A 27,472-nucleotide genomic window follows, 5' to 3' on the forward strand; every position below is an offset into this window, starting at 1 on the left:
GAACTGAGTAATACAGTGTGGTCACAAGCATCTTACAGTTAGCTCTGTTCTTTTGTCCCCCTCCCTGTCTTTTTTTTTTTTTGAATCTTACATTTTTTACTTTGTATGGTGCATAGTATTTTGAAACTGGGACACCTTTCATTTTTTGATGCCTGTGCACAAATTCTTGCAGTCATTTCTGTTCTTGTTCAGTCCTGAGTGTTACACAGATGTATATGCTATATACTGTTATTTTAATCCAAGAGATTTTTTAAAATATCTCTGATGCTTTGGTATTAAAATGAAAGTTCATTTTAAGAGACCTGTATTAATACCAATTTTAAAAACGAACTTAAAAATCTTAATAAATTAAAAAAAAATGTTTTTCCCCTAACATCTTGAGAGGACAGAAAGGACACACCCAGCTCTCTGTGCTTATTTGCAAATCACATGATTTCTTGATTGCTATCTTAGTGTGGCTTGTTTTTATGCCTTCTTGGACAAAAAAGAGGAAAAAGTGCTAACAGTGAAGTTCCTGTTCCTACTTTACCACGTCACTGAGCCTATGCTCTCTGCAGGAGACACCTGCACTCCCACACTTCAGCACTGAGAGCAAGCTCTCTATCAGGGAGCTGCTGGAGACCTTCAACTAGGAAATAGTAACATGAAGCTCTTAGTCAGGAACTGTCTGCATTCATGTCTCCCTAAAGTGCCTAATCCATATCAAGGGATAACCTGTCAGTTAAGTATTATGGGAGCTGTGGGATTACAAGATGTGTCTGTTTAGAAAGCTAATTCTGCATTTGGCGTTGGAAGCTTTCCCAGCCACAGTAGGACTGCTAGTGTGGCTCCCAAGCCAACTGGAAAGTCTAGGTTATATGTCTGGGTGAGAATTAAGAGACGGAAAAGAAGGTCTAGCGCAGGGGTCCTCAAACTACGGCCCGCGGGCCGGATACGGCCCCCCAGGGTCCTCAATCCGGCCCCTGGTATTTACAGACACACCACACACCTCCTCCCCCCCCGCCGGGGGTTGGGGGGGGAAACCAAGCAGCCGCAGATGACTGCCTGCCACTGCATCCGCGCGCCGGCCCCCTGGTTAAAAAGTTTGAGGACCCCTGGTCTAGGGAAATAGGAGCAAGAAAGACAACAGATACCAGCAAGATCCTGCATCCTTAGAGATACTCAGAAGACATCTGGAAATAGTGCTGGGTAACCAGCTCAAGGTGACCCTGCCGTAGCAAGGGTGTGGGTCCAGTCCCTTCCAATCTCAATCACGCTGTGATTCTGTGGGAGAAAAAACACCACCCTGCAACCAAACCCCAAAACTCTGAGGTTTTCACAGTGAGATCTTAGGATTTAACTAATTGTACAATATGCAATTATAGACAGTTATGCTATCTTTAAAAAAGGGGTCCTCAAACTTTTTAACCAGGGGGGCGGCGCGCGGATGCAGTGGCAGGCAGTCATCTGCGGCTGCTTGGTTTCCCCCCCAGCCCCCGGCGGGTGTGTGTGTGTGTGTTTCTGTAAATACCGGGGGCCGGACTGAGGACCCTGGGGCGGTGTATCCAGCCCGCAGGCTGCAGTATGAGGACCCCTGCTTTAAAGCCTCCTTGAATAGGTTCTTTTCTATTTGTATGGCTGAAAGTCTTATTTTCTTCGGTCCTCTTATTGGTGTACAGACAGCAGTGATAGTTCTGGTGTGGTCAGGTCCCAGCAGGCCTGGAAGTACTGCTGCTTTCAAAGGTCAGGCTGCGTAGGGCTATAGAAACGTGTTCTCATTTTTGGATCATGGGAGGGAAGCACCATTTAGCAAAACTAAAGACTTTCACCTTTTGGAGCAATCTGGGTTCTGGTAAGATTTATGCAATTTACAAACATCCTCATTTGATGGGAATCGTTACAGCCACTGTGGAGAACCTGCATCACTGGCAATTACCCTTATGATTTCATGATCCTCATTAGGCTGATTAAACTAGCTTAGCACCATATTAAGTGGTACCGGGCAAAGCAGATGTACTTTGCTGGAGATAATATGCTAACACTCTGTGCTGACATGAATTTTAGAAGACTACCAACACACTCAGAATCAGAGTAAGGAAAAAGCTAGGGGTTTTTTTAGTGGCTACTACAGAAAATAAAAACTCTGCCACACCAAGACTGGGATGTGCAGCGAAACTGAGCATGTTCCAGCAAACCATTAAAGAATTCTACAAGCCACTGCTTATGCTATAGGGTGTGCTGCAAACTCCCTTTATCATACACTTACACCCAACCTCCTCCTAAGTATAGGCATGAGTTTTAGGTCAGTAAGGAGGACTTTGAAGTCACACAACAGTCAATGGCCATGTGAGCGGAACTCCCGATCTTTTGACTCCTGATAAAATGAATCCTTTTCTTTAAGGGTTTCTGAATCAGGAGCAGCTTGTACTCTTGCACTTGCAGAACACTGCTTGATTGGGAGCAGGCAGCCTGATTCAGCAGATGTGCTGAGTGTTCCTGATATTCTTCAATGCTGTTTTGTGCTTTTCAAACATTCTTGTGAAAAAAATAAGAGATGTCTTTTTCACTGTTTGTTTGTTGTTGTTTTTTTTTTAACAGGTGAATGCTGGTACAGCAGAATCAATTGCTGCAGAAGAAAAGAAACATCAAATCCCAAGAAGCATGTTTTTGTTTGTTTTTCTCTAAAGAGAGAGAAGGAAAAGCTGGCTATGACCCTGCTTCCAGAAAAGGCAGGCAACTAATTACTGGAAGTGGAGAAAGAATAAATACCACTTCTTTGATGTAGCCATTAACTCGCTACTCCCTAAAGCCAGCTGGAAATTTCTTATTTCTCAGCTGGCTTTTGGAGGGGAGCCCTTGGCTGCTTGAGGGAACTCAACACAACCTGCGACCAGGACGCACATATGTGGCTACTCAAATTACCCTGCCAAGATGCTCGGTGTCGCCAATTGGGAATTTTAGCTGCATCATAAGAAAGGTAGCATTTTAAGATTGTAAAATAATTTAAAACAATAATTAAGGAAAAGCGCTGGCCGTAGACCCGGCACCCCCACTGCACGCTGGCCGAGCGACTCGTTTCACTCCCCCGCGACCCTCCACCTGCCGAAGTTTCCGAGCGCCGGCCAGACCCTCACGCCCGCGGACCGCGGCGCTCGCCCCGCCCGAGGGGCTCCCAGCCCGGGACCGCGCAGGCGGCGCCTCCGGGGAGCGGGAGCCGGGCTCCGCCGGGGGAGAAGCCCACCCGCGGGAGGGCAGGGGAGCGGCGGCAGAGGGAAGGAGGCAGCGCAGCCCCCGCCTCCCACCCGCTCTCCTCCCCCTTCCCGCGCTCCCGCCTCTCGTGCGCCGGAGCCCGGGCGCCGCCGGCCGCGGCGCTGCCGGGAGCCCCGGGCCATTGGCTTCGGGAGCGGCGCTGTCGTGAGGGCGGCAGCTCGAGCAGCGGCTGCTCCCGTAACCAAGGCGCTGCCTGGCGCGCGCGCACCGGCGGGCAGGGCGCGCGGAGCGGCGGGGCCCGGGGGCCGCCTTTGCAGCTGTGCGCCCTGCGCCGTGCTCCGCTCCGGCTGCTCCCCGAGGGCAGGCAGCCCGCCGCCGCCCCGCGCCCAGTTCAGCGGGCGACTGGCACCCGGCTTTACCCACCCACCCCCCCCGGTTACCTGAGTTAGCTCCGTCCCCGGGACTTCGGGCTGCCGCCCCTTCGCAGCGCTTTCCCCCGCTCCCGCTGTGGCAGCCCGTGGGCGGCGGGGGAGTGCGCCGCGAGCAGCCGGAGGGACTGCAGCCGCCGCCGGGGGAGAGGAGCTCCAGCCCCCGCCTCCGGAGCTCTTCATGGCGTCTCACCAGCAGACCAGGATCCAAGCCTACCTGGAGAAGAATAAGATCGGTCCCCTCTTCGAGGTAAGGTGCGCTCTCGCCGGCCGGCTCCTCCGCGGCGAGTGGGGGTGGGGGTAGGGGTGCCCCCGCGATGGCTGCGGCTCCCCACGCCGCACAGGTGAGCGCAGGGGCGAGGACGAGTTTGAGGCGCCGCTTCGGCCTCTGCCCGGCCGGGGAGGGGAGGGCAGCGCCGGCACCCCCTGCCCTGCCGCGCCCGCAGCGGGCGTGTGCCCCCCCCGAGTGCCGGGGCTCGGCGCAGCCCCCCGCCCCGGCTGTCCCGCGGGCGCGCCCCGCTGCTGCGCCCCGCCACGGACGCGCCGCTCCCCGCTTCACACGCGCCCGCGCGGGTCGCGATGCTGGTGCCCCTCGCCCTGCCACCCTCCGCCCCGCGAGCGCCAGGCGCCCCCGCGGCGCGGTCCGCCCCTTCTCGCCTCCCCTCAGCGGCCGCGGAGCCGCACGGCGGTGGGACGGCGGCCCGGCCCCTGCCGTCCGGCCGCGGGGAGCCGCGGCCCGGCTCACCCCGTGCGCGCCGTGAGGCGGGGGCGGCGCTCCCAGCCCCCCCGGCCTCCAGGGCGGCAGCGCTGAGCAGCGAACCACGAGGGGTGGGGGCGAGACCCGAGGCGCTGTCCCTCCGTGCCCGGCCAGCGAGGAGCGAGAGGGGGTGCCTCCCCACCGGGAAACCCGCCCTCTGGACCGGGCGCTCGGGAAGAAATCCGTCCTGCGAAAAGTCTGTGTCGATGATGTTTTCTGAAATTTTTATCTGCAGTCGCAACGCTTGGGAACCGTATTTTTGCTGTAGATTTTCCCTGGTCTTACAAAGAGGCACTTGGATTTGTAGATGCACGGATACAGTTACCTTACTATTTCTGTGCAGAAGCTATGAATACTTAGAATTTAAGAGGGCACTAGAGCAGTTGTGATTATTACCATTTTACCATCCTGTTTCTCATGCAGTTTTTATATCTAAATGCACATACATTACACTTCTGGCAGTATTACCCCAAGACACAAGCCTGCCTTTTTCAGTGTTTAACTTGTTCTCAGTCAAGCTTACTACGTAAGGAATCTCTTCGGTTCAGGTGTGGTGGATGCTTTGTTTTTAGTGTATGTTTTGGGTAGCATTTGCCAACCATCATAAGAAAGGTTCAATTTTTGTGGTAAAACTGTTTGCTATAGGTCAGTTTTTATATTTTGCATGGGCTGATGCTGTTCTGACAGATTATGTTGGCTCAGTGTCAGGGTTGTTAGATATTTTTATTCCGTAATAAATGAAGCCCCATTTGATAGAACAGCAACTGGGTACTAGGGAACAGCAGGTGATTTTTCTAGTTCTAGAATTCAGAGAAACTGAAATATTTGTGTGGGTCAATTTCTGAATAAAAGGCTATTCAATCAGCACAGTTGCTAGGGCTGTATATGTAACTGACTCCTGTGTATCTTAGTGGGAATTAAGTGCCTTGGGGTTGTTGAGAGGAGTTAGGTCCTTGACAGATGTCATTTTCTGCTAAATTTTCTTAACCCATTGTTTTACACATTAAAATTCAAACAAATTACTTGACATCACTGTTCTGAGTCACTGTGTTTTAACCTAGTTTCTCAGTAGTGTAAGATGCTCATCTCAGTTTAAATAGTGGGATGCTTTAGTTGTCAATAGTGGAGGAAAAAATGAAGAAGTTGTATTTGTTACAGCGTTTCATATATCATTACGTATTTCACTAATCACTATAATGTAGGAATTTTGTTGTGGTAGAAATGATCTGTGGAAAGCTCTTTGCATAACCTTGTAAGCTGTCTACAGGTTGTTAGTGGACTCCTGTGTACCAGGAAGAGATTTTTGTGTGAAATCTACTTAGACCTGAATACTACGGAGTGGATTTAAGATACAGGGCTGTAACATTCATGTAGCTGCTTAATGTAATTTTGATCCATAACACTGGGAGGAAGTGGATTGTCATTCTTGTTTCCTCCACTTCCTGATTAGCCATTTAAAATCTACTTGTATAGTTAATTTTGGTGATGTATTTTTTGCTCTCAACAGTTTTTGAAGATCTACAACCTGAGCTTGATCTTGTAGCCCTTAGTAAGGGGAGGGTATGTATTTGAAGTTGATGGGAGTTGATCAAAGACTATGCGTTGGGCGAAGCTTATGCTCTATACTGGTATTCCTGTTATATATGCATTGTGGCGTGTCAAGAATACCGTGTGTTCGCTATCAGATATATTCACTAACAAATCAGGTTTTTATGTCTCTGAAAGTCTTGACACATGGAGAAACCTGTGCTTCCTCTTTCATTGAGGTACAGCTAGCGTTTTCTTACACCGCTTTTGGTTTGGATGCTAATTAATCACCACTTGTCGTGGATGACAGCCATCTTTTTTTGCAGTGAGTACTAATCTTCTGATACCAAGTCAGAACAGAGTGGACTTGGATTCAGTTTTCTGCAGTGTTACTTGCTGAGCAGGTTGTTACTGTAATTGCTCAATATATGCTTCAAGCCAACATTTTAGGGAGTGCATAAAGTAATATTGGGTAATTGAGGGCAGTGACAAGAAAGAAGAAAGCTGAGAGAGGACATGCAGGCTTTCTGAGATGAAGGCAAGGATGGTGGTGCATAAACATTATATTGTGTACACAATGAATGATCAGTGATCAGGAGGATTTTACACCGCAGCTCTTAGACAATGACACAGGCATAGTTACCTGATGGCTGGGACAGTTGTTGGTTTCCTGATGATGAAGTACAATTCCCCTGCATTACAGTCATGAGCAGAAGATGCTGTTAGTTACTAGTTGGTCACTCTGTTCAGTTGCTTGCAGTTATCATGGTGGTGTCTCTTTTCTTTGTTCTGTCGTGGATTTGTGGACACCTTGTACAGTCGTTAGGGCCTTTCATACTTCATTAACCAGCAGTATCTACTTAAAAACATCTGGTCTTTTGGACTTCATCTTTCTTTTCTTCGTGGTTGTTTTTTGGGTTTTTTTGTATGTATGTTTTTTGGGTGGTTTTTTTTTGTGTTTTTTTTTAATTTTTTTTTTTATTTTTACCTTTAGCATGTGCTGCATATGCATATGAGTTCAGTTTTATTTCTTTGCTGAAGTTTTGTGGTGTTTGATAGGTGAATTGTCTTTCTAATTTGTCTAAAAGAGAAGTGTTCAAGAGAAGTGCTGACATGTAAGATCCAGGAAGACTGCAGGGCCCTCCCTTGGTTAAAAAGTTGTTTCCATCTCTGTAAAGAAAAGTAGGAGTAACCTTCTGGAGAAAGAATTAATGAGTTTAGGCTGACTCAGCAGGCATCAGTCTTCTACTGACTACCAATACCTGTTAATGGATAGTAGGAAGTCCTATCCACTAAGCTATGAATGGTAACATGCAGATTCACTTGATTCCAAATATTTTTACCAGTTAAGTTCTTATTTATATCTTAGAAGTGGGAAGGAAGGTGGGTGGGAATTAGTGTGTTCATCTGAGATTGTGTCAATTTTGAGATTTAAGCCAGATTGCAAAACAATTTTGATACTTTAGCCTCATTTCCCCCTTGAATGTAGGTCCTCAAATCATGCTTTTTCAATACTGTTACTTCTTTGCCATTTCATCTTACAGGTCCCTAAGGTTTTTGCAGGTAAAATTCCTGTGAACCTATAGGTCAACTTCTAAATGCCCCAGGATATGCAGATGTTGTTAGTGCTGAAGGTAAGGCCTTAAATTAACCCTTTAAATTCCGCCAGGTTTAATGACCTGGCTTATCTCGTTCTGTGTAGGTTTTGTGTCTTTGTGGTTTTATTTTTTTTTCTTTTGCTTTTGAAAGTGGAGATATCTCTGTAAGAGATTATTAGCACCTGAAAATACTGTGGGTAGACACCTAGTTTAGATTTGAGAAATGCCCTTTAGAAACACCTCTCTTCTGGGATTTTTGTGGTAACGTAGCATAGCACTACCTGGGTTTTTTTTAGTTTGTTTTTTTTTGCATTTAACTTGGAATGCAACAAGAACTCTAATGAATTATTTCTGTGATGAAGCTTCACTGTTGTTTTTTTTCAATCTTTCTAAAATGTGAACAGGAGGTGCGTGCCTAAAATTGGCTGGGACAGAGTATTCAGAATGAGCACCCACTCATTTCTGTCTGAGTGAAGTATTGACCCACTTTGCGTTCAAGCATCCAATCCAACAAATTCTTTTTGTGTGCTAATAATGTCAGTGAATAATCCTGCTGCTTGTGAGTATTCATACATCTAGACTTCTGTATGACTATTTTTTCAGCATCTAGTTGTGTTCTCGTTTGGGCAACCTGACAGTTTCTGTGAATTTGAAAGCTGGATCAGCACTCTGAAGAACAGACTGCAATAAATCTTCAAGAGCTCCGAGATAAATATAGTGTTTTGCAATGTTCTTATTTATAGAACTGCAGCTAAAAATCATCCGGCAGGTACATTGTTGTTATTCAAACTAGAAGGTTGTAAATTCTTTGAGTTATCAAAAGCCAAAATAACTCTTCTCAAACTAAGCATAGCAAACCCCTGGTTACCTAGGATTTTTTCTTGCAGTAATGTAGGTTTAGAACTATAATTTTTATTTTGAACAACATAAAGGGTGTGTTCATGTTACCACACTTACGCAGTTGTTTTTTTTCAACAGACAAAATTCCTGAAGCAAATGTAATACGGAACTATTTTTTATTTTTTTTTTAAATTTATGGTGGGTCTTTTTCCTAAATGAGATGGCATTACTGGTATATATCATGCACTGGCTTCCATTATTTAATTTAAATAAAATACCTATGCTTCTGACTTAAAATTTAACACATCCCAATGCACCTGTTTTGTCACTAACAGTATTTATGGTGTACCTTGTGACTGAATTAGGCAATGTTGGGGAATGAATTTTAGAGTTTGCGCTGTCTTCTGAAGGAATGTTTGCCCTCAATTCTTAAATATACAAATGTAGACACAGTGAATTTGAGTGTCTCATTTACCACTTTAAGATTCTTCACAGTATCAAATTATGTTTTAAGCTGCAATATCTGCAATGTGAGTGACAGGGATGCTCTCAAAGAATTGTTTTCTTTTGAGCTTGCTCATATCTTTTATTTTATTTTGGTGTTATGCTTAATTGGTTAGATTCTATTGCTAGCATGAAAGGGACTGTATTGTGGATGATGTGAATTTACATAGAGAAGCATTTAATTTCAGGCAGCTAGATGGAGCCTTTAGAAGACCCAGGTTTTTCAGTACTTAGACATTGCAAGAATCATTTTAGGTACTAACTGATTATCCAGCGACATTGTTTCAGCCTGGTAGTCCCTCTTTCAGAGGAACCAATATTAGCTGTTTTTCAAAGGAAACCAGCAGTGATCTAGAAATGCCACAGTGTAAGTTCTAAATTTTTTTGTTGTCTGCTACAGCAGGACTTATGGTAGCCTTGATGTGCACCAAAGTAAAAGACCTACTTACGGGGGATGAAAGTCAAATGGGAAAAAATGGTGCAGAGCTGTCCTTTGCTTTTCAGAGAATTCACTGTGCATACTGATAGTTGCCTTGGTAAAGTTGTCTTTAAGGCAAAACAAGTGAAAAACCCTAATTTAAACTATAGACAGACTCTTTCCATTAACAAACAGTTCCATGAGCAATGGCTTTATGCTTTTTGCTTGGATTTTCTGGTGACCAACAAGATGCAAAAGTTGTCAGAAATTTGCCTTGTAGATGAGGCATTCATTATTATTCTTTCCTGTGGAATCTGGGTTTAAGAAAATAGATTGTTTCTGAATGAAGAAAATCACATGTTTTGGTCTTGCTACCTGACTAGTTAGTCTCTCAACATTTGAAAGAACTTGCATTTTTGTGATGTCTACTCCTCTGGGAATGTTTCTGAAATTAGTTGAAGGTTTAAAAAGATATTGGAAAGAGAAAGTGAAAGATATTACAGGTACAGGTATGCATTTGTGTGGTCAGACACAGATGATAATCACATTAACCTTGTTTCCATGGTGGCAAAAATATTACTTGTCTGAAAGGGAAATGTGGGCTTTCCTAATTGCTTTTTTAAAAAAAATTCCTTCTTGGCACAAGACAAAGAAATAAAAATCAAAGTTATATCCTTTGTCTAATAGTAATAATCAAATTTGAAGAATTGTATCTAAAATAGGGAATAAAAAATGGAAGAATCATAACAACTTCCTTTTGTTACATTAACTTTTAATGCTTTTAAACTCTCAAAATGACAATTACTTTGCTTCTTAATAGGGGGAGCAGAAGGCATGACTAGCTTGCCATAAAAAATAATTGAGAATATGAGAGGTAGTTCTGAATTGAGTTGCTCTTACCATCATGTACCAGCAAAGCCTGGCTGCTCAATGCTAAGGTCTAGAGCTAGCAGATGTTTGTTTAATATAAAAGAAAATAAACACTATGAGTCTAATGTCTTTCCTCTAGGACGTGCACTGGGACAGTTATGATTTTTAATTTTTGTCTGGCGACCCCTGTAGTAATGAATCAGTCTGGATCAAAATAAGCCAATTACTACCGCTCTTTTTTTCTTTGTGTTTTATCACATTATGAAGTCTCTTCCAAGTTTTGGGTGATACTTAATGCATGCTGTTAATTAAACTTGAAGTAAGCTCTGCAACTGTTTTGTTTCTTTTGATTAGTTCAGTCTTTTGGTACAGAGGACAAAAATAAATGTCAAATATTAAATTTAAAAAAGTTAATGGCTTTAAGTTGGTCTTTAATTTTTTCTAACATGTTCTTTGCTGTTACTGATTTATGCTTTTCCAAGTGGGCTAGATGCTATCTGTACCCCAGACTTCGCAGAAGTCTCAGCCTTCTAGTTTTGGAGCTTCTGAGAGGGAAAAGGGCAGCTAGTACCTGAACTGGCATTTCTGCCATGTGTGATGTGCTGCTTTACTGTCCTGGAGCAAGTGGGTTTCTTAGATGCTTTATCTTGGCCTTCACTAAAAAGACACAGCTAGAAAGACACCTGTTACTAGTGTTTGCTGCTTTAAAAAGTGTTACTATGTAAATGGAAGCATTAAAAAATAGCGTTAGAAACCTAATATTTAAGAGCATTTTAATATCATGTTCTTTTACAGTTTACCTCTTAATTTTGATGGTCTAATCAATACCCTTTCCCTTTGTTCAATGTCTTTTCTTCCCACTTGGTACTTTGCATTTTATGTCTTGTGTATTTAAATTAAGAGGTGGAGAGTGATAATTTATAATTTTCATTTGCCTAGTGATTTGTTTGGTGGTTGGGTTTTTTTGTGTTTTTTGGGGTTTTTTTTGTCTTGTGATATTTTATTTGTTTGGAAAGCATATGTACTTTTGTATGAGTGAGGGTAATGGAGATAGTTTGTTACCTCTGGACTTCAAAGAAGTGCTTTTTTATGCTCACCAACTCTTGAACAGACTACCCAAATGCCATAATGTAATATCTAGATAAAAATGACTGTATTCGGTATTATCCTCCTTGCACGGATGCACACTTTCTTATTCTCCTAACTGTGAAATATGGGAGAGGGATATCTTCTGAGTTAAAAGATGCTTCTCTGCCTGAAACCATGAGAAACAGTTAAAACCCAGCTGAAAGCAAAATAATTTTCAAATGGATTTATTAGGAAACTGTTGGCCTCCTGACTAAGGCAGTGTGCTGCTTCAGACATTACTGAAGGTGATGAAAAGAGCAGTTGTTTGGTAGAAGAAGCAAGGATTCATGAGTTTAATTCTAGAATACAGGAAAAGAGCATGGCGCTGAAAATGCATGCCTATGTCTTTGCCGAGACAACCCAACATCCATATTTGCTCTCAATATAGAGGGTAATAGCCTTTTAAAAAGCTTGCAACAGACACGTCTTTGATGGCCTTAACTTTTATGTCAGGTACCATATGCCACACTGTGTTCATTTCTCCTTCGGCTACTCAGATTCATTGAATACCTATTTTTAGTTCCATCCAGAAGTGTTCAGGCAGAGTTGTTAGCCTGAAGTTATTGATGCCCGTCTGGCTTTGCTCTTCTGTTGGTTTGGGCAGTTTTCTTTCCCTATTCACATAAAATTAAAGTATTATACTTGCATTAAACATAAGAGCTTCCAGTGAAACACCTCAGTTTTGAACATAACTTTACATAGCACTGTAAGGAAATGTGTTACAATTACGGGAATGCCCATACAAAAGAATGCATGTGAACTTGCTTACCCATGGTAAGTAGAAGCCTGTTTTACATTAGCCACCTCTTAGAAAATTTCTGTCCAAAGGGTGAGTGGAAATTGTTACCTTCTTGTGTATTTACATGAAGCATTCTTTCTCTCTCATCATTTTGCCAGCTCCCTGCAATATTCAATGAGTAAAATCACTCTATTCATGTACCAGATTTCTCTATAGTGGCTGGAACAATATGCTTATCAAGCTCATTTGTTGGCTTCTGGAGGAGCGGTTTTCTGGGGCAGGAATCATGAAAGTTTGGGTTTTTCAGCTGTTTTGCAGCCTTTTTAATTGAATCATTCCTCCTCTCATAGCTTGTTTTTCCCCAGACACTCTGGTGGTTTAGTACTCAGAACTGCAGGTTGTGAGCCAGTTGCTGCAGGTCCTGTTCCTCTTCATTGCTGGCTGCCCATTCCTGCTGACCTTGTTCCAGAACTGGTGGTTGTCTTCAGTTACCCAGTTTGTGAAGATGAAATAGAAGAAAAGAAAGTCTGCAAAGAAGTTAAAAGTGTTGAGTTGGTTTAGCTTGGTGGATCACCATGTGGTCTGATGAGGAGCGAGACATTAACGAAGGAGAGAAAATGTAGTTGGCCAGAGGGTGAGGGGAAGGAGAGGAGCACAGGTGCTCTTTTCTCCAGTAGCAAGCTGCTAGATGGGCATAAGTGATCTCCAGCCCATGAGTTCTAACTAACTGCTTAACCTTGTATACCTGCAGCTTGTGTGTTTGTTAGCTTTATAGGGATCTTGGCTTTTAAAGGTGCATTTCCACATAGGTCAGGAGAATGCCATGAGGCCCAGCCCTGTCCCTTCTGGGAAGGAACAGAAGAGGGAATTGAATAATTAGTGAGGATGGCCTAACAAATTAGGAGGAAATGGACCATATGAATGCACTGAGCATGAAAGTGAGAATAGCAAGGAAATGGAAGAGGATGGGGTGACAAAGATTAATGCTATATTTCCAACGTGTGTTTTGTTTTGGTATTCCCCCACCCCCAGTCCCTACAGTCAAATGGTTACCTGGGATCTGTACTTTCTTTTTTTAAAGCTTCTAGTGCTTGTGGTTGCTGAGAGTATAACTGGAGGGTGAGAAACATGGGGCAAATACAAGAAAATGTAACTTATTATCTAAAGAAATATGCATGTTTTGCAGTGTCTGACTCTTACTTCTAGTACTTGATCTTGGCAATAAATTGCCAGGGAGTTAAAGGCATCCTTAGCACTGCTGTTAACACTGGGTGCTGTGCCACAGACTCCTTCATCAAGATTGCATTACACTCCAATTTGAAAAAGGCATTGTGTCTCTGCTGACATTTGTGAGTGGAGAGGTGAACTGATGATTCTGAAGGATTCCTCTGGTCAGGTGTCTATCGCAAAGAAAGAAACTCTGAATGGTAAGTTCCATGTTTATTTTGGTGTATTAATGCAGAAAAACTGAGCTGTATTGTTGATAGCAGAATTTTTCCTAGCAGTCTAAATAGGTGGAAGCTGTCTCTTCTGGAGGCTTGGGAGATGTAGAGTTGGAATTGGGGGGCATGAGTGTAAGACTAGTTTAATTTGAAGGAAAAGAAAAGAGAGAGTCAGGATAAGATTGCTGAATTTATGTGACTGGGTTTACTGGCATTTTTCAGACTGAAATGTGTGTGTGTGTGTCTGTGCCCACACTATGCAATGCATATAGATGCTCTGAAGCATTGGGACACACCTGAGAATCCCATGTGCACTGGACAAAAATCTTGCATAAAAGCAGTAAGTGTTGTTATGTTCCTGTTCAAACAAATCTTAATAACTGCACATGTCCAGGCCAGTTGGGCATCACACGCTCAATACACCAAATGTGACCTGAGTATTCATCTTCCTAAGTATTCTGAAGAATCTTGTTCTTCCCGCATAATCAGGACAAAGCAGAGATGTCCAGAGAAATGCAAGTTGAGCACAAAACCAAAATCAGCAGCTGCAGAAATTCCTGTCAGTGTGCCATCATGAAACATCACCCCTAATTGTGCTAAAGATGAACTCTGCAGGAGTAACCTTGGAGAGATGGCAGGCTGCAACTCACTGAGTATCTTTTTAAGACACATCCTTTTGCATGATGTAGAGACCCCCGGGGGAGGGGGCGTGGGTGGGTGGGGGGAAAACTTTTCAGAGCTTCTCCTAAGTGTGCCCTGGTTCAGATAATGTCAGTGGATAATAATGCCTATAATCTAATGCAAAGTGTAAGATAGTGGAGCTCTTTGGAGGCTTCCCTGTATGTAGCAAAGAAGGGATAAACAAGGAGAAGACTAAATTGCTAGAGTAACAGATTTAATCTTGATTTCTTATCCTGTAAAGGAGGAATACTCAAAAAGACAGCTGGGAAGAAAAAGGAACAAAGGTAAATAAGAATGCAAGAAAATTGGTTTTGTTCTGCGTTTCCCTATGATAATAGAAAAATGATTAGAAGAATGAAGTTGTCCAAAATGAAGAGCCACTTAACATTTACTTAAACGCTGAAGAAAAAGTTAAGAAGTCAAGAGAGAAAATAAAATAGACAGTAGTTACGGTACTGAAATGGTAGCCAGTTATCTGGCTGCTGTTCTGCTACTGCTGTCCCACTGCATTATCACATACTAGTCTGTACTTGAGTTTCCCATTCCTTTGTCTGTCTTGTTTGTCTGCACAGAGACTGCAAACCCCTCTGGCTCTTGCAGTCTTCACACAGTATAGGAGTTTTCCCAGCAAGTCCCTGAGCTCATTATGGCCCTTCTGCTTCCTCGTCTTTGTGCTGCCTCAGTGCCTGGTAGTGCTATTAATCCCATTAATTGGTGCCACACATTCAAAAAAATTGATTTCTCCTCCCTTCTCCCCTGCTTAGTGTGGCAGTTCAGGGCATTGACAAGTCTCAAGGCTGCAGTGCAGTCCATGTGAGCACGTTGTGTTCCTACAGGGAGCCCAGCTGCAGTGGGTGAGGCCCTGATTTATGAGAGGAAGGCCTTCACTGGTAACCAGGCAGATTTAGTCTAACATTAAATTAATAACAATCAAATCACCGGGAAGCTTTAATTGGGCAATCGCTGTCAGGGTTGGGAAGTTACTTTGCTGTGTCAGAAACAAACAGAAACGTACACCAGTGATCTGCAGGCATTATTCTCTAAATTAAAAGCACTAGAAAATAAGATTAGTGATGCTTTGGCTGTTATTAAAAATAGCTCTAGAACCCCAAAACCTATCACATACTCTAAAATTAACCAAATCTCAGCTTCTAGAAATGATTTCAGTTGCCTAAGCCATTGCAATCTTGATGGTAGAAGTGTCTGGTGAGAAATTATATTCCTAATTACGGTTCTAGGTACAATTCAGTTATCTGTCCTTAAAAATTCCTATTGCTACCCATTTGAAGTTTTTGATCGTTAGTACAGTAGTACTTACTGAAATAACCACTGAAGGCTTTAGCTTTCTTGTCAAATATACTCCTTTAGTCCTTTGTTTGAAAACCTAAGCCGGAGGACAGCTTGTGGATGTTGCAGGTTATGTCTTGGGTAAGTTAGTGAGGGCATGCTGACTAGATCCGTGGTGACAGTGTACTGGAGGAGATAGTCAAAGTGCAAGTGACAATTTTTAGAAATACACTGGTTTTGTGTATGTGTTGAATTTTCCTTGTTGGGACTAGAAAATGTTTTTAGTAAGTAGACCCATGTGATGTAATTACTAGAACTCTGTAGGGTTTTTTATGACTCCTTCTAAAGCTATTTTTCTTGCCTTTTCTTCTCTTGGAAAAAATATTTATTAATTAGCTTATATTTTTGTTATACAGAAACCAGTATGAATATTTTTTCTTATTTCATACCTATGCTTTGCATAATGTAAAAAATACTTTAATACTGCAATCAATTACATAACTTAGCTAATCTATAACTATAGAGTGGAAAGCGTATCCTGCTTATGTAAGCTGATACTTATTTAGCTGTCCCCATTATCTCAGACTTACTTTATTTGTGGGCATGATATGATAAGTGTCAGCCTTAAGCCAGTGCAACCAATTCACTTGTCCTCCCAGACGCCAAACAGAAGTGTCCAACAGCCTCTCATTTCAGAGAGTTTTCCAGCTTGGTATTGACATAGTTCTCAGTTTTCAACGGCTCTTTAAAGCTAGTGTGAACGAGGTTTTCCACACTACTTAGGTGAGGATTCTGTTAGGACTTGGGCATGCAAGTAACTTTATAATGGAAAAAAATAGGTAATCCCTGTGACAAATCATGAAGGTAAACTATATGCATGTTTCAGCTTTTTCCAGTAGCATTACATGTGAATCTCATTTTCAGCCATAAGTGCTGGTAGTATGCTGAGAGGTACAAAAGAAAGATCCAGAAAGTTGATTAAGAGTAGTTGGGTCACTTATACTTTAGCTTAAGTCTTCAGATATGATTTGTATTTGTCCTCAGGATGCACGATATGCTGCTTAAATTCCTTTATAATGATATATTGATGAGCAGATGTAAGGTCTGAGAATGTAAAATTTATAGCCAGCATTTCTGGAAGATAGGGACTGATAGCAATGTACAACTTGGAGCTGGGTAGAAATATTTTATTCTTTTTTTATTGTTGTAAAACACAGCTCCTTTAAACCTTTAAGTCAGATGAATTGAAATGTTTTGTTAAAGCAACCTGTAGTGGTTTTGTGATGAGTTGACTTTCATCTGAACTTCCTCATTTGGCTGAATTGCTTGATGGAAGTTATAGTTTGGATGTCTCTTAAGTTCCTACAAGCTCTCTCTGTGGCTTGACTGTGCTGAGAACAAACTGATAAATCCTGTGTGGACAACATAGGCCTTAAATATCAATGACATTAATTCTATCCTTCCTTTTCATGGTTCTCTTTCACATTGATCAGTAGTGATCAAAAATATAAGCCATCCACATAGAACTAAATCACTATACAGGAATGCTAAAGTAGGGTGTATAGTTTTGGGTTGGTGTTTTGTTTTCCAGAAGTAATGTCAGAAGAGTCTATTGCTGATGGATAAAAATGTGAGCATTAGTATTTGGGTAGAGCTAGATTACTGCTTTAAATCTGAAATAGACACCATGAGAATAGACAGTTATGTCTGTGATGGTGTTTCTTTCTGGATATGGACTATTAAGTTGAATGGGTATTCTCAGAACCTTCAGAAGGGTCTTTGGACAGATTTTTCGACTGGGAATAGGTAGGCATTTACTCACTGGAAAAATATAGCTGTATCTTATGTCACATTACTGTTTGTGTTCCACTGTAATTAAACCCTAGGTATTTTGAGGGTTTTTCCAATTTTAACAAATTTTAAATAATTGGATGCATTTGAATTTAAGATACTGCAAATAATAGCTGCTATACTGCAAAAGTGCTTGAATGTGTTTTTTTCCATGACCACTTATACAGTGGTTTTGTCTAATATTTGAGCATATGAAAATTGACCATGTATTACACAAAATGGGATCTCGCCATTCTTGTAAGTCCTTAAAATACAGTTGCCATTGTAATAATCAAGAAACCTTTATCATAGCACCTTTTTGCCCTGCATTCAGTGGAACATAGAATTAATTTCTTCTAGGTTTTTGTGATATCAAAAGTTTTTGTGAGCCTGATGTATATCAATAATACAATATATATGTATATATACTTGTGGGAAAAGGGAATGCTTTCAGTGCTTCCCACCAGCTGGATGATTTTTGCATTTGATCCAATACTTGAGCATTATTTTTACATTTTATACAAAACCTGTTCAAGTAGTGATATCCAAGTTGAAAGTCAAACTGAATGAGCATTACAGAAAGTGTTTTTAAAGGTCTGTGTGATTACTGTGATGTATATACAAGTGAACCACAGTAAGTTTGTATGAGCAATTACAAACCTAACTTTCAAGTGTTTGTGGTGTGTTTTTTTTGTTTGGTTTGGGGTTATTTTGTCTGTTTGTTTTTTGTTTTGTTTTGGTTTTTTTTTACTTTGAAGCATACTTTTGTTTTAACATAGTAAATGAGATTTGAAAAACAAACATGAAATTTACCCAAATCAAAAATGAAGAAGGCAGAACCCAGTTATGTGCTCTTACAGTCAGGGACATTTACAGCAGAAGTGGGGCCTGCAGAATTCATGCAGCTGTAGTGTGGAGTGTTTAGAAATACACATTGGGCATTGGACCATCTCTTGTTAAACATGTGCCTGGCTGTAATCCATACTGTTCTTTCACTTCAGCTAATCAGTTGTCTTTTGCTGAAGAGTCATTTTCTGGGGCACCCTTTTCTAGGCATGATTATAAGACATCCAGCCTCTCAGAAGCAAGTGTCTTGTCTGAAGTGAGTTTTCCAGTGACTGTGCAGAAGTTGTATGGGGATCTGTTCTTCCTCAAGGTGCTCCAGAGGAAGTGACACGCTTTGCTATACACTGAGCCTGGAAGGTATGGAAGTAGGGTGAGAGGCTTCTGTCTCTTCTGATTGTGATCAGATCTCTCTCTGATTTGTAACGTCACCTGTGTAAATGCATTTGTGTAGTGGTTAAAGGTATTTTTTTGGCTCTGTGATTCCAGTAGCCAACGTGGGTGAAAAAAAAACTTTCAAGTTACAGTTCCACATGAGATGATGTAGCTGTGTTTCAGCATAGATAATCGATGTTTGGATGTTGAAATAACTTGATTAATGCAGGAATGTCCTGATACAAGTGTTTAGATTGACTCTTTGACACTGCATCCTCCAGGATTAAAATTAACCACAGTATTTCTTAAATAAACAAAGCTAAATGTTACTTAGATATTGGTGCTGTTCTTAATATGACTACCACCTTATGCCTGCCATTTTTTTGTCTTTCCACGCTTTTCAGGGAATACAGTGGTGTCTTTTTTTTTTTTTCTTTTTCCTTCGGTTTACTTCAAGATGTGCAAAAGGAATGTTATAGGTTATCCTTTCTTATACATATTTAAATCAATTATCTGCTGAAAAAACCCCCGCTGTCTTTATATTGTGTTTTCATCTGCTGGCTGCAACAAGGAAAAGATACCCTATTGTGGTAGAAATTGTCCAGACGTATTGCAAATGAGAACTTCTGACAAATGGATTTTAAGTGTTATTTCAAGGCAGCACAAATTCAGTAGGTTAGGTAAGCAAGTAAATGTGTGAAGGGGATCCTGGAGGAAAGTAGTATGAGCACATGTTTTTGGAAAGTAAGCTTGGTGCCTGCTTTCCAAGTATAGGTGTTGCTTTGTAGCAGCAGTCAGTTAGGCAGGTTGTTACTCATCTTCAGTAGGCTCCGTGTTCTCCTGGATTCAGACACCGCAGCCTTGCCAGGTCTGTATGTATTCAAACCTTGACACTGAAGGGCCTACTTTTCAGAAGAATCCTGGATGGCAGCCTGGGGGGCTCTTCCACAAGGCCTGGGGCATATTTGGACAGAGACAGGGGCAGTGACTGCACCTTCTCAGGGCTCAGGCAGAACAATGAACCTGGTAGTGCCGGCAGGAAGCAGTTTGGGAGCCCCGGATGGTGGCTGGAGACATGTAGACCATAGGTGGTTCTGCACTCGGTGTTAACATTTCCTTCCCCTAGCAGTTTTGTTACGTGTCTCATAATATGTTGCATACTTGATTCCCCGTGGCTTATGTTGCATTCTAAACCTGAGTACTTAAAGCCTGTGCTCTTTAGGACAAAATGGACACGTGCATGTCTTTTTCCCTCTGTGTGCCTAACCTTGTTTGGTTTTTAGTTTGGTTATGATGGGATATTCATTCTTAGAAGTTTCCGCACTTTGAGCATCAGAAGTATCTATTTTGATTTGACTTGAAATAAAGATTATCAATGAAGGCAAAGTATGTTAGAAATCTGTCAGAACTTTGAAAATAATATTAAGAAAAAAAAGGTGTCATTAAAGCAGTTTCTCTGTCATCTTGCTTGCTGATGGGGAAAATCATACAAGTAATTTTGGCTTAACTGATGGATGAAACAAATGCATATGGAAGCAATCACAGATGGATTTTGCTTCCAGCTGAACTGCAGTTATTCATGTGTCTTCCCAATTGGGGCCGAAGATAAATTGAGGTACACTGATACTCAACAGAAATAAAATAGTTGCCAGTATCATGTCATCGCATGTAGTAGATAGTAGTACACAAAATGCTGGAAGATCCCCTGGAGTATAGAAAAAAAATTGGTCAATATTTTTTTTGCTATTAGTTAACATAGTTATTTAGCTACATATTATAATATTATTAAATCATGCATTCATAATAAAATTTTATTATTCTGTCTGTTGGCTGATGTCTTCTGCATAGCAAAAGATTCCTGTATTCTTGCATTTAAGGAGACCAGTTCTTTTAATTCTGATTTCATTGTGAATTTTGCATTTTTTTTTTAATTGGCAAAGTTCAAGTGTATAGATAATTAAGAAGAAAAATCATCTACCTCTAAATGAATACAGGTTAAAATAACCAGTAATATAAAAGTGTTACTTGTAATAGTAAACAAGGAGATTTTTAGCATTTCCACTTGCAGTTAGAAAAGCACTGAGTATGAGCTGTGTTGAACCAAACTGAACGTGACTGTGTGTTCTCAAAGGCATTTAAGAGCTACTAGGTCTCTGCTTGCAGACAGTCTGCAGTGGCTTTGGCGATTATTCAAACATGATACTGTGCATCTTGTGTTACTGGTGAAAGGCAAATCAGTGTGTCCTTTCCTGGGGTGGGGAAGGGTACAAGTAGCTTTAAGTCAATCCACTGCTTATATGTGAAATAACCTTCTGTCTTCCTAAAATGCTCTATAAAAACAGCTCATTAGTCTTATTTAAAGAGTTCCAGCCACATTTGCTGTATAAAAATTCTGCAGATATAAAAGAAACCTTTGTATTTTGCTGCGGCGAAAATGAGTTTCCAGACTTTTCTATGGCAACAAATTCTGACCTTTCCAGTTCAGAAATCTCTGTTGTATTGGTGCATATTAAACATTTAGTTCTATTTAAAAAGCTGATTACAATGTTGGTATGAAGTCTTATGAGACCAAGTCAATCTCTCACAGGTAAATAAAAGGAAATTAAGATGCATATCTGAATAGCTATTCATCTATTCAAAGTGTATGAATAAAACTTGTAATTAGACTATTACCAACAATTGTTTAGCTGCTGTATTGAAGGAACATCTTCAAATGACGTGATTTAAATAAATTCTAACAATCAGGGAGCATCTGTTAACTTCATTGGAATTTGTTTAGTGATCATTACTTGAGAAAATTTAGGGTTAATTTGTGTAGGCAGCTAAAGTCAGGGTAATTAAATCTGTGTTAGAACTTCCCTACCTTGGATCTGGTAACTCACATTCTCAGTTTCATGTCACTGTAACTGCTGGTTATTATTTGAACTTCCGTGCAAATAGTTTAAAATTGTTGGTCAATTTTTTAAAAATATTTAAATGCATAGAATTTATACAGAATATTTAATAACTTTGGCTACACACTCTGGACACCAGAACTCTTAGAAACAGTCTCATATTTTTCTTTCTGCTTAACTTGAATAAATGTAATGTTGCAGTGACACGATGTTAGTTGTATCATTTTTCCACAGCAGAAGTAATACTGATTTGCCTTTTACAGATAATGCAAGAGCTACAGTGCCTTGTTCCAAAAGCTGTCAGAGCAGAGCATCTGCTAGTGGACACTGGATAGCCTGAGTTTTAATTTTTCTGCTAACATGGGCTTGACTGTCTGCAGCTTCATCGTGTCTGTTATCCTGTGGTTTGTATGTTATGTTAGTTGCATGCACTAGTGAAACCAGTGGAAGACATTTGAGTGGTCGTTTCCAGAGGCTTCAAACTGTGGAATGCTCATCGGGCCAAAGCTCCATTGAAAATAAGGCTTTGATATCTTGAATGGGATTTTGTTGTGTAAAAGTGATGTTAACTTAAAGGGGTTCCCTAATGTTCGTACTGCTGTGATGGCAGTTAAAGGACTTCTCAAGACCTCTTTTTTTAAAGAAGGCCAACAAAGCAAAAATCATTGAGGGTGTGATCCAAGGAAAGATGTACATTTAGTTACAAGCCAAATGCTAAAATTTCAGTGAAGAAATTCCAGGATTTGTTAGTGGCATTTTTACATTGGAACACTAGCTGGGTATAGTATGTTTCTCAATATGGTGATCCAGAAACCCTACATACTAAGCAAGAGCTCACCCACAACACTAAATGCCAAACCACTAAGCAATGTCTGAAACATCAGCCAAATCTAGAGTGTCAAGCTGGAGTTGAAAGCAGGTGTTGCTGTGCAGTGTTTCAAGAAATAACAATTGCCTGTTTTCTCCTCAAATGTGGCTAGAACTGAAGCAGTTCTCCACAGTGTCAAAGGACTGTGTCCGTGTTTTATCTAAATGCTGTTTAATACTAGCCGCTGGACTGTCAAATCATGCTCCCTTTCATGTCACCGCCTGATTTATCTATCTGCCTGTCTATCTATCTTACTGTGCAGTAGCACAGGTGTGGGAAGCAGCTTAGAAAGTTTCTTTCCACTGATAGAGCATAGCCTTGAGTTTAAGACAATATCCTGTGTGGTGAGAGCTGTGGGTTTGAATTTCCTCAGACTGACGGTAGCCTTGTGTTGTATCTAGGTTCCAGTATCCTGAATGAGAACCAGAGCTCATATGCAGCTAGCAGGTATTGCCCTCACTGTATTTGTGAGGAGTCTAGTATTGGTCACGCATTAAGCATGGTCAGAGAACAGCAACTCCAGCAGACCCCTCAGGAATCTCAGGTGCCAGTCTGTCTAGTCTTCATTGGGTTTTGCAGGGTCTGAAAGACTTGTTGATGGAACAGTTCTGTGATTTTCATAGGAATCTCTTGTAGATCCTGTTATCTTCGAGTCTAGCACCTGAGTTACTAATCTTAACAACCGTTTACATCCCAAGACTCAATGACATGGACAGATGATCCCATAGTGGCCTTAGAAAACCAATTTTCTAAATTCTTTTTTTATGTCATTACATCTTTAAAAGTGAAATGCCAACATGGTAAATGTATTTTGTAAATCTTAAAAAATTAGAATCTTTTATGCTGAACAGATCTCTGACTATCTATATTAATCCAATCCTATTCAGAAACTTGAAAGCCAATCACGTTATCACCTCTCTCTTCCTGTAGCCAAGGCTACATGCCACGACTTTGTATGCCACAGAGGTATGGACTTTATTCATGTTAACCTAATGTTCATTGGTACTTCCCACCTGCAGTCTCATGTAGTCCAATGGTGCCTATTCACAGTTGATACTTTAGTTATACTTCATAGCGTTTTGCCCCAGGTATTTGCATGTTAAAGCACATGCTATTTGCATGTGAAAGCACCAACCAAAGCCTTAATCAAGAAGGGAGACCCTATTTATTCAGGTTGTTTGGTGGGGTATTTTTTTGTTTGTTTGTTTGTTTTAGTGCACTCTGTCCACTCTAGAAGATTGAGGTCTGCTGTCTTTCTAAAAAGCACTGGTCAAGGCTTGCGTCTTGAATTTAAAATGTGTTCTAAAGAGATGGTCACAGAATCCCTCTTCTATTCACTTGCTCAGAGACTGTGAGATCCTATTTTCAGTATCCTGTTCAGCCTGCAGGGGTTAGACTCACATCTGTCACCTCCTTGCAGGTGAGGATCAGGTGAGGCTGTAGCATAGCTATTCAGGCAAGCTGCCTTGGAAAAGTACTCACATTGTGGTCACTTTCTCATGATTACCTTTGAGCCTGAAGTTTTTGGATAAAATACACATGTCCTTTAGGTGCATCAGATCACAAAGGTTCACTTATCATTTGTGTACCTGGAATATTTTCAAGTCAACTGGTAGTATCAATACTACAGAGATTGTCAAGATACAATTTTAGTTAGGGATAACTTCCATAACTCTCAGTTTAGATACTGAAATCTTTTACTGGCCCATAGTGTTCCTAGTACAATCACACATAACCCCACCATCCTTGAAATTGTTATTTGAACTCTGGTAATAAAAGCTTACTGTCTTTTGTAATAAGCCATACTTAAAAAAAAAAAATCCATTAGATTAAAATCATCCATTAGATTGTGCTCATACTTCAGAAGTCGATGTATTATAAGGGACTCATATAAGGGACTCATTAAAGAAAGTGGATATTTAAGTGGACAGAAACATTATTTCTAATTCTAAATTTTTGGCCAGTGTACAATTCTACTATCTTTGTTGAATGGGTAATTTGAAAACTGTTTGTACAGTAAAACTATGGAAGTGGTAGGATTTGAACTTCAGTCCAAGGCCTGAATTAGGTGAAAGCCTCAAAATGGCCCAGAAGCCCTGATGTGGTAGGCTGAAATCTGTACTGTGGACATTCCAATAAAACTAGAATTTCCAGAACTGCAGATTACTTAATTACTGGAAATCTCTGCATGTATATGTATACATACATACCTATGAGAGATCACTGGCAGGATTCGATGTTTTAAACTTAGGTCTGTGACCTTGGAGTATAGGTTTTTTTACTTGCACTTCCAATCTTTGCATTTATGTTAATAGGCTTATGCTAAATACATTATTGCTGGTTTGGTTTTGTGTTGTTTTGTTGTCTGCTTCATTCATGTGTGAGTTCAGCCTCAGAAGTCTTCTTCATAGCTGCTGGTAGACAGACCTGTGGATAAATGAGCATTTGGTGGCTGATATGCTGAAACCGGCGAGCAGGCAAAGTGTGACTTGAGTGAAGGATCTAGGATTTGGAAACATATGTCTACAGCTCACCTGAGAGTCCTCAGTGAGCTTTTCTTCTCTCCAGCTGCGTGGGTGATGCATGGGTGACTGCTGAGCAGTTACCAGTGGGAAATTCCTTTTAGCAGTATGCGCTGTTAAATGACTCGCAGTGACTTCTTCCAGCAGTTGCTCTTTGGAAGAGCTCTGCTACTTGCTGGTGTTCTGCGTTGGGTGCCATGGTTTTGCATGCAGTCAGTAGCTTTGAAAATTGAAGTGTAAAAAAACCCCAACCAACCACGTTGTGTAAAAAAAAAAAAAAAAAAAAAAAAAAAAAAAAAATTTAAAATTTTTAATGTCAACTGTTGACATGTATATGTCATATTATCATTTTGTATCCACTCCAATACTGCTATCCACAGGGGAAGTTGTCAGAGTACAATATTAGGCCTTTTAATGTGACTCTCACTGCCAGTTTTTGTTACACAACTTAGGAAAGTTTGACAGGATTTTGAAAGGATGAAATAAAAAGTGGAGAAAAATTATGTATTTCATTTTGAATGTCAATATTTCATGTATATGAAGAGTCATTTTGGTTTTGCGCTTGTTTTTGCTGGGGTAGAGTTAATTTTCTTCACGGTAGCTGTTACGGGGCTATGTGTTGGATTTGTGCTGGAAGCAGTGTTGATCACGCGGGGATGTTTCAGCTGTCGCTGAGCAGCGGTTACACAGTCGAGGCCTTTTCTGCCCCTCACCCCCCACCACCAGTGAGCAGGCTGGGGGGGCACAAGAAGCTGGGAGGGGACACAGCCAGGACAGCTGTCCCCAACTGACTGAAGGTGTATCCCATACCATGTGGTGTCATGCTCAGCATTTGGAGCTGGGGGAAGGAGGAGGAAGGGGGGAGCATTTGGAGTGACAGCATTTGTCTTCCCAAGCAGCCATGACCTGGGATGGAGCCCGGCTTTCCTGGGATGGCTGAGCACCTGCCTGCCGGTGGGAAGTGGTGAATGGATTCCTTGCTTTGCTTTGCTTGCACATGTTGCTTTTGCTTTACCTATTAAACTGTCTTTATCTCAATGTATGAGTTTTCTCGCTTTTCCTCTTCTGATTCTCTGCCTCATCCCAGTGGGGGGAGTGGGTGAGTGGCTGTGAGGCTGAAGTTAAACCATCACAGTGATACAAATTCGACTGGCTCACATGGAAAATTCGTGGACGATGTGTATTTCTGACTTCTAAGATACACAAGCTTCTAAGCCTGTAATGTCAGATTTATGTTATTGTAATTTTACAGCAAATACATGCCTTTTACAAACAGAAGGAATTAGTGCATTTATGTTTTAGGTAGATTTTGCATCGCATATTATGAATACATTAATGAATGTATGAATTACAATGTACCTCAGTTGTCCAGTTATTACAATTATAATGTATGTGTTCTGTTGAATGTATGCTAAACGCAGAAATTTTTTTTCTTGTTTACATATATACTCATAATAATAAAAAATAATTGAATATACTCAGTATTTTCAGCTATACATATTTTGTCCCCATACGTCTGTATTTTTTCTGCATGAGACCAGAAATCCTGTTCCTAGAAAGAATTCAAGTTACTGTATTTAAGCCCTATTTTTACATTATCTATGTTAGATTGCTTTGAAATATTTCACTGACCTTTTTCTGAGTTAGCCTGATACTTTCATATTAGTAAGATTCAATGCTGTGAAATTCAGAAGTGTTGAAACTGTTGTGTTAGAAAATAATCTTTACTTACACTTTGAATTTATTTGGGGTGTGGCTGAGCCCTGAGGTTTTTCAGAGCTTTTTCTCTTCCAATTGCTTGTGCTCTTAGCAGTGTTTTAGCATCTGACCTAAACTAGAAGTTCGTGGGAATAATTGAAGGCAGTGACTCTCTGGTGCAAGCATATTACATTCATGCTACCACTAGGTACATTGCAGTTATCTACAAAAATGTAGTCTTACTATTCACTTGAATATGCTTTACATGTGCGATAGAAGAGTACTAGTTAGCCATGTGAAATAGGGGAGAGAGGAGCATAGCACCAGGGTATCAAACTTGTGGCTTTGAAGAGTTTGCTATAAAAATTGATTTGACAAGGCTTTCTTTGAGGCCTTGCCACTGTTGCTGTAATGAACCCCAGTGCACAGCTTCGTATCTACCAGTGCAGTGAAGTAACTGGGGGGATTAGGGGATGTTGCTTCTGTACTATAGCCGGGACGATTCTTTCCTGGTTGTAACATGGTTTCAGGCAATGAGTAGGACAAGTGTGCACCTTGCTCCTGCATTTAAGTAGGGCTAGGGCTTTTAACTAGCTTTGCACTAAATCATCACTTGTTGCCCAACTCCAGATTTAGGTCCTTCTGTCTTCTCTTGGAAAAATTAAGAGTAACTGTATGGAAGTCTGGGATTTTAAGTAGTAAGAAATTGGGACTCTTAATTCCTAGACCAAATTTATCAATGTCCTACTACTGGTATTGTGCTTTTAGATATTATAATATGGCTGTGGGGGGGGGGAAGAAAAGGAAAGTATAAAATGTCTTGCATAGTAAGTTTCTTTAATCACTGACAAATCAATCAGTTTAATTGCCCTAAACTGTGAGGACAGGAACTAGAAAAAAACATGAGAAATGATAAACATGCAATAGTTATTTCTGATAAGTTTTTACTCTGGTAATATATCAGTAGTGTATCTAATGTGTGGTCTAATTCGGAAACATGTATTTACATTTTTTAACTTTACTGGGATAAGTGA

At 41.0% G+C, this 27,472-nt stretch overlaps 1 protein-coding gene across 1 annotated transcript in view; it reads left to right on the plus strand.

Annotated features, from left to right (window-relative positions):
- The first annotated feature begins 3,327 nt into the window (after positions 1–3,327).
- The window catches only part of C3H8orf34 (chromosome 3 C8orf34 homolog), a 166,970-nt gene continuing 142,825 nt past the window's right edge, over positions 3,328–27,472 (plus strand). Inside the window, exon 1 of the mRNA XM_040588704.1 lies at positions 3,328–3,867. Coding sequence (XP_040444638.1) covers positions 3,799–3,867 — 69 coding nt within the window. The 5' untranslated portion in view covers positions 3,328–3,798. The remainder of the gene's footprint in view (positions 3,868–27,472) is intronic.

Source organism: Falco naumanni, chromosome 3 (assembly GCF_017639655.2).
Source record: "Falco naumanni isolate bFalNau1 chromosome 3, bFalNau1.pat, whole genome shotgun sequence".
NCBI classification, from domain to species: Eukaryota; Metazoa; Chordata; class Aves; order Falconiformes; family Falconidae; genus Falco; species Falco naumanni.